The 8,370-nt window shown below is 42.5% G+C and overlaps 1 protein-coding gene across 1 annotated transcript in view; it reads left to right on the plus strand.

The window, feature by feature from the left end:
* Positions 1-1,907: 1,907 nt before the first annotated feature.
* The window catches only part of Cgrrf1 (cell growth regulator with ring finger domain 1), a 23,468-nt gene continuing 17,005 nt past the window's right edge, over positions 1,908-8,370 (plus strand). The window contains exon 1 of the mRNA XM_031362177.1: positions 1,908-2,155. Coding sequence (XP_031218037.1) covers positions 2,052-2,155 — 104 coding nt within the window. The 5' untranslated portion in view covers positions 1,908-2,051. The remainder of the gene's footprint in view (positions 2,156-8,370) is intronic.

Genomic DNA, 8,370 nt, shown 5'->3' on the forward strand with positions numbered 1-8,370 from the left:
GATCCTGTGGAGAGGGTCACTGTGTGTGCAGAATACACAGGGGAGATCCTGTGGAGAGGGTCACTGTGCAGAATACACAGGGGAGATCCTGTGGAGAGGGTCACTGTGTACAGAATACACAGGGGAGATCCTGTGGAGAGGGTCACTGTGTGTGCAGAATGCACAGGAGAGATCCTGTGTTAGACACATATTTCAGTGGCTGTAGCATATCCAAGCAGGAAATGGTACAGGCTTGAGTTAAGTGTCCATTGCTGTTTGTTTAGAGAGTTCCTCAGGATAAGGTAGGCTGGCTCCTCGTTTCTTTATTTCTGGTTTGGAGTTGGCTCTCATGGTTGGATTGGTGAATTGTTCTTATCTGATTTTTAGCTTCCAAAGCATTATTATCTTTTTTCTTCCTCTCTTCTTTACATTATGGAAAATGTTTACTTTTCTTTCATTACATATAATTACTATGTGTGTGCACATATATTTACATATATTTACTATGGCCCATGCTTGCAGGGGTCTGAAGACAACTGTATTCTCCTGCTACCATTGTGGTTCCAGAAGACCCAAGTCAGGTTGTCAGGCCTGGTAGCAAGCGCTATTAGCCATCTTGTTGGCTCTTACTTACATCTTAAATCTTTTACTGTAGGTTCAATGGGGGTAGAGTGGGAGCAAAATCATATCTATGTATTTAATGTTACTTTACCTGCAACTTCCTATGTTTTTGTTTCACAATAAATATTCCCTTTTGTTTTATTATAATAAAATTTCCTTCAGATTGACCACCTAGAATGGTGCGATTGTGCATCTGACACAGTATTTTTAGAGTGTAGTCTCTAAAAAAATTTTTTAAATATACATAAAGTCCTACCTCAGCGATTTAGCCTAAATAAGTAATTTAGCTTTATGGATACTCACTGCAGTGTTTGGTATGGTAATAAAAACATTCTCAACAACTGAACATAGCTTAAATAAACATACATTTACAACTCAATATATACTAGTGAAAAAATTACATAGAAACAAGCTTCTTAAATAGCAGTACTCCAAAAAGTACAAGGTTATTTGGTCAAGGTCCCTGGACAAAGCTAACTCGTCTTTTTGAAGCATAGATTTCCTGGTGACTTGAGAGCATGGCAGGGAGCCTTTCCTTAAGCATCCTAATGCCCACTCTCCCTTTCTTCCTCAGTAAATGGATCGGATTGTGGTGGGAGGTGTTTCTTGAGAACCGTCTATGCTGTAACTAGGGATCCCTTTAGAGCTTAAGTAAAAGAGATAAAAATGCGGTTTTAGGAGAGACTTCCGGGAGGCTTGAGGCACTGATGATAAGGGTGAGGAAAGGAAGCAGATATTAAGCTATCTCCTGTACTAAGATCTCCTAATAAACAAACAGAAATTAGTTACTAAAACCCTCGAAGATTCAGCTAATTCTAATTCCAGAAGAAAAAAAGAGGGCCGCAAAACAACCGCTTTATTTCTAAGATAATTTTGAGTACGTATGCCGATTTTTCTTTGATTAAACTTAACTTTGAAAAGGTTGATAAGGTTACAAAAAAATCGCTTGCGGTAGTGACCTCTTTTCCGGTTTTCGGCGACTATCGGCAAATCGAGATCATTCATTTTTGTAGGCAACCCCCCGCCCCGCCGATGCCGGCCCTTGTCTCATTCCCAAATTTGCCTAAGGTTTGCAGGGTTTCCAGGATACCTCGTGCCATCTGAGAATCTACATCAACTTAAATTTTGTCCCCATAGCCGCAAATTGCAGTTAGGAATTTGAGAACCCGGCCAGGCTGGCGGAATTCACGCCGGCCACCAATCCTGGGCGCGGGGCGGGGCGGAGCTGGCCCCTCCCCGTTACGTAGCCAGTAGTCGGGACGAGACGCGGGAGGGGCGTGGCATACCTGCTATCAACCTTGTGATTGGCATTCTGTCTCTGGTGGCCGCGGCTGTCAGCTGCCCAGAAGCCTGGGCGAGTGAGGACCTACAAAGTTTGTCCGCTCCGGGGCGCCATACCGGCTCGAGTCCGGGCCAGCCGGGCTGGGCTGGGCTGAGCCCAGGAGACCCCGATGGCCGCAGTGTTCCTGGTAACGCTCTACGAATACTCGCCGCTCTTCTACATCGCGGTGGTCTTCACCTGCTTCATCGTCACCACCGGCCTGGTATTAGGATGGTGAGTGTCCAGGGCTGGGAGTGAGAGCGCAGGGACCGCCGGCCGGGTCGGTGCAGAGGGTTCGGGTGGCTCCGGCAAAGCGGTCACCGCCACCGAACGCACTCGGCCCAGGCCAGGCTGCTGCCCCCTTGGGATGGGACCGCAGGGGAGAGCTTGGTCCTGGTGCAGGGGTCAGAGTGCGTGTCCCGAAGACTATGTCCCGGGCCCCGGCCTACTTTGTGCCCAGCAGGGACAGGTCACCGACCCCGCAGCGCGCAGACCTGATCCGAAGGAGCTTGGCTGTGTTTCTGACCCGAACTGACCCTTGCTTGGTCTCAGATCTTTCAGAGGAACTTTTACCCGAATTCTGTAGCCTCCCTTTGCTAATTGAATGGCTTCTTGATGCAGTCTACTTTTTTTTTTTGGAAGTGATCTTTAGTTAATAAGACGTTTTTAGAAAGGAGCGAGATTGTAGGAATAAGTTATTCCGTGGGGTGGAGGCATTTTGCTTCTAGGAGAGTTACATAACCCAGGAACAATTCTTTCAGTGTTGAGTCTCCGGTATCCCTCTTGAGGAGATGCGGTTTTATCTTGTTTAGGCTTATAAACACAGCTGGTTGAAACCACGGGACTAGCCTACAGCAGTTGCTCTCTAGACTGCAGCCTTCATAACCCCTTGAGAAAAGACAGTGAATCCAAATGTAATGAACAGTGGCTCTAAATGAACAAGAACCGTGTCCGGAAGAGGACCCTACAGAAAAGATATGAGCTATAATTGGGGAACGAGTACTTTGAAAAAATGTGTGAGAAGGGGAATGCATTGGAGAGAACACAGCAGACAGGTTTGAGACTGAAGCAGACTTTTGTAAATCAAGCTCAAAAATACCACTTGATTACATATTCATTGTTACTTTAAAGACTTTAACAGGTCTCAGTCAGTTTCTGAAAATAGGAATCTCCTTTTGGAAAGAAGGAACATGTTAATATTTCCACTTGCCCCCATGGTACAGCATAAAACTCCCATGATATGGACAGGATAAGATGAAGTCCAATCTTAAATTGTTTTCTCTGTAAGGCCGGTGATTTCCCTGTAGCATAGGCTAGCAGTCCTGTCTCAGTATCCCAAGTGCTGGGAATATAGGAGTGTGCCACCATACATGGATCACTACGTGTTATTTACTATTAACCTTTCAAGTTTTAATTGCTATCATTTACTTCAAGAAAGTTTGTAATTGGAATTAGTCTTTCCCAGGTTTAAAAAAAGTAGTCTTAATACACAGTTTTTAAAGGACTACAACACTGGCGTTACTCTCTTCAACCTAATTTTCCTCTCTAAGGAAAATTGGTATCTAGTTGATAATTGCATGATATGCCTTGTTAAATAGGCCACTGGGGAAAGTGGGTGAAATTCATATTGCACATAATGCTGGCATCTAGGGGTAAAGGGAAGACAGGAGAGAGACAGACAGACAGAAACAGAGACAGACAGAGACAGAGAGACAGACTTTGGAGTCAGACAAACACAGGTTCAAGCCAGGGTTAAGGCTTGATTTGAATCTATAATGATTGTTTACTACCTCCTGTCAGTATGAGTTTTACAAGTGTTGCAAGTTTCTATTGATGTGCTATTTCTTGAAGTCTGGGCTGAGCACTGCTGAGGCTGCAAGACCTTGTCAGTAAGTGCCGGTCACCTCTGTCCTTATTTGAACCTAAGCAGTCATGGTGAACCTAACCAACCTTTCTTCCCACCTGGATAGCTTCACCTATGTAGATGAGCTTTTTATATTGTTATTTACAATTAAACCAAGGCCGGATTCATCTGCTAGAAGTGATAGAAATGATGATAACTTGGGCACCATTTTAATCTTACAGACATCTTTCTAATAGCCCAACCAAGGCAACAAGAGTGAGCTAGTCAACCTGCTATACTTTTTGTTCTTGTCATTTTGTATCGGTAATATCTGCAATATAACCTTTATTGGTTATCTGTTTCTGAGCCATGGTTCTTACCCCACACAGCTGAGTCCTTGCTTCTCACTTCTGTCCACTATGCTGCATCTACTTGTGTTGGTGAGGATTGCTGAAAGAACAAGAACATCTGATTATTAGATCCCAATAACAATAGCACCCCCACCCCCCCAAAAAGGGGAACAAGTCACACAACAGGACATAAATGCCTTCTCGCCTCCATGGTGGCTTCTGTGAGTCTCAGCAGCATCTGTCGGTTGAATACTCTCAAATACTTTACTCAAATAATCCAGGATTTCAACTTGGCAGTGATTCCCTGCCTCCTCTGCACCACCGTTCAGTAAGGGATTGTCTGCCAGCCTTGCCGCACCCCTGTATACTCTGTTAGCGAGTTTGGGACAGAAAACCATATTTCTCCTTTGCTAGATGTCTACCCATAATGCTTCACTAAGAAAGGACACAGACTAAAGTTTAGACAGGACTCAGGAGCACACTGCTTCTGTTTAGTTGCTTTTCTTATATGTCTTCCTGTAGCAACAGTGTTTCACCCCTGGCAGCAGCTCTGGTCCCAGTTTATAGTTTTCAAGTCTCCTAAATCATCCTCACTTCATTATATTGGAGTTGCAGCTGCATGGCGTCCCAACTCCACATTTTTCTTCTGTTACTTTGTCATAAGGGCAATAGCTTATGGCAGAGTCTCCCACTCTAGGCAAGCACTCTACTGCTGAGTTACATCTCCAGTGCTAGTTAATATGTTTTAGTTAGACTGTTTCTCTCTGCTCAAGTAATTGATGGGGTTCTGGTCTTCTGGCTGGACTATGACTGAGTGTTCTTGGGCAAAATCCCATCAAAGATGGAGCTTGCAAGTTGGATTGGTTAGAGCTTGGACACCTTGTTGTTAACTGGGCTATTCCTCAGCCCCTTGTTAATGAGAAATGAGATCCTAGTAACCCATTGCAGGTAATGGCATTGTAATTAATTTAAATAAAGATGCCTTTGGTTGATTGTGACAGCGTGGTTTCTGAATTAGGTGCCTGGGGGAGCAAGTCTCTACAGCACTTGGCTGTTGATGGCAGTCACGGTGATTCTGAGGGCTGGGTGTACACAGTGCTATGATGGCAGTCACGGTGATTCTGAGGGCTGGGTGTACACAGTGCTATGATGGCAGTCACAGTGATTCTGAGGGCTGGGTGTACACAGTGCTATGATGGCAGTCAGGGTGATTCTGAGGGCTGGGTGTACACAGTGCTATGATGGCAGTCACGGTGATTCTGAGGGCTGGGTGTACACAGTGCTATGATGGCAGTCACAGTGATTCTGAGGGCTGGGTGTACACCAGTGCTATGATAGCTGTTCTGAGATTTTTGGGTTATTTACAGGAGGAAAATAAATGTGAAACTCTCAAACCAACTCTTAGAGAATCACAGAATTTTGGAGGGTTCTAAACCACTTTGTTCTATGTCCCTTAGTTACACTTTCTGAAAGGTTGGGAGTCAACACAGCAGGAGGAGCTGCATTAAAGGGTTGCAGCATTAGGAAGGTTAAGAACCACTGGTTTATAGGAACTGTGTATTCCATAGGAGATGGAGACAGGATTGTTAGGTTGTTAAGAGAGGCATAGAATGTTACAAGAATAGGTAACATCCTTGAAGATGGGTGCTCAAGGATTTATGGAGCCAAAGTCTTAGCACATATTTGATTGATGGAAACTTGATTCAGGAAATCTTTTTTTCTTTGGCTTCTAGGTGTTCCCTCTAAGTACAGTTTTATCAGCATCAAACAAAGTTTGATACATGTGTTTTCATTTTTAGCCAGTCCAGAATTTTAGATGTTTGTAACCTCTAGCCCAGAGTATTGTGTGTCTTTAGTAAGCATCCTAGAGCATTAGCGGGAGAGCCTCTTTGCTTGCTGGGTAATATACTCTGGACCAGGTCAGACAGGTTAATATTGCTGTTCAAATCCTTGCTGTCCTTACTGATTTTTCTCTCTTGCTGCTTCCAATTATTGAGCTGGTTCAGAGTATTGAAAGCGCTGTGTATTGTTCTCCTGATTTTTAGAGTTGTGTCTCTTTTTTACCTTGTATTTTGAAGTACTATCTATAGATGAATAAACATTTAGGATTATTGTGTCTGGATGATAAATTAACTTCTTTCTGATTATGAAACAGCACTCTTTTTTCCTCTTATAATCTCTGCTCTAACTTCTTCTCTGTCTGTTATTAATGTAGCCACCACGACTGGCTTGCTCATTTTTTTCCTCTCCCCAGACCTCTCTCTCCCTGGATTTCATTTTTTTTCCAGGATTAAATTTAGCATCTTAAGCATTTAGACAAACTACCCCTGAGCTACTTCCCAAGGACTTCCAGCTTTCCTTTGGTTGGTATTAGCAAAAATATCTCTTCCCATGCTCTACTTAAGATCTATTTTTGTCTTGGTATTTTAAGTGGGTTTCTTCTAGGTACCATATACCTAGGAATTGCATTTTTCTCAGTCTGATAATCTTAGTCTTTTAGTTAGGAAGTCTGAATCATTTGCATTGATGTGATGATTGGGGTTGTTGGATTTAAGGCCACCATTTTACAGTTTGTTTATATTTGTATTTGGTTCTCCCCCCTTCTGTTACTCTTTCTTTGCATTACTTAAATAACTATGTTGGCATATTAGCAACAACTTTCAGGTTGCTTTGGGGATTTTAGTCTGCCTCTAACTTTCAAGATTTTAAGGATACTTTTGTATCTTGTAGACTTTGGCTACATTAAGTTGTCTGTTGGATGCTTCATTTTTGTTCAGTTTTCTTTTCTCTTTCCATTTCATCTTGAGAGGAGAGAGAGAGAAAGAGGGAGAGGGAGGGGGGAGGGAGAGGGAGAGGGAGAGGGAGAAGGAGTGTGAGTTCCACGGCAGAGTGTTTTACTGCCAGCAGTACAGCACCAAGCCACGTTCCCAGCCCTCAGATTGTGCTCTTCTTATTGTAATGTCTTCACATTTACTCTCCCTATGTTCTTCAGTGTCTAATCTGCTGAGAAGGCTGGCCAGCATATTTTTCATTTCAGACTTTGCCTTTGTCATCTCTAAAAACTGATAGGAGTGCTTTAAACTGTCTATATATTCTTTAATCTCATTAGCCCTCTTGAGAACATGGAATACAGTCATGGCAGCTATGTAGATGTCTCCAGTTAAAAGACAAGGATTATCAGGTTATATAAAAAGGAAGATGGCTCAGCGGTTAAGAGCACTGACTGCTCTTTCGAAGGTCCTGAGTTCAATTCCCAGCAACCACATGGTGGCTCACAACCCTCTGTACAGCTATAGTATACTATAAAATAAAAAGACTTTAAAAAAATAAAAAGAAAGAAAATTTCTAGTATCTTTATAATTTTTGATACATGTCTATAGATTAATTTATCTCCTCTTTATGGTTATATTTTCTGCTTCTTTACACGCCAGTTATAAGCATTGGAAAGGTGAAAGCTTTAGAGCTTGCTGAACAATTGTCTCACACATCCTTACACATTCTTAAGCTTTGTCCTGAGTTACACTGACGGTTTGATCGCTTTTCCTCCTCCCTGGCTGGACCATAGCAGCCTTATCTAAGCTCAGTAAAATTAGGTCCATCATTAGGTCTATTCTCTTTGTTAATTTTATTAGCTTTCTTTTATCAGAATGATGGTTTATTATGGAATTTTAGTTTGTTAACTCAATATTTGTGGAAGGTATTTTTGTTTGTTTTATTCTTTTTCTTACCTTCAGTGTTTTATTATTTTGTAATAATTGTTACCAGATGCTTAGACATCTAGCAATGACATTTCTGTTACAGATTGACACTGGCCCAACCCACTCTTGGTGTGAGCCTTGCCCTAACCATTGCATTGCCTGCATGCCCTATATTGGCCTTCATGTAGACTTCGTTGCCACTACCCGCTCCAGGTGCAGAACCCATCAATCCATACCAGTAGCCCTTCTCAGTGTATTTTTCCCTAAAAGTAGTTGACATTAGACCCAGCTCTGTCTCCTTTTCTCAAACATTTTATTATATAAATTTTCAAACATTCAGGACACGGAAGAATTACATGGAACACACATTACCCATTGCTTAGACTCTACCATCAACATTTATTATATCACCTGTCTTCCTGCTCATCCCTTCTGCTGTTCAACCATTTTGTCCATTTATTCCAGGATGATGTACCTCAAAGTTGTTCTCTTCACCCCTAACATTGGGGCGTGACCATCAGGATGTCTTGTTTATCATTTTTCTTTTGTATGTTCAGC

This window comes from Mastomys coucha, unplaced genomic scaffold (genome assembly GCF_008632895.1).
Source record: "Mastomys coucha isolate ucsf_1 unplaced genomic scaffold, UCSF_Mcou_1 pScaffold9, whole genome shotgun sequence".
In the NCBI taxonomy this organism is placed as follows: Eukaryota; Metazoa; Chordata; class Mammalia; order Rodentia; family Muridae; genus Mastomys; species Mastomys coucha.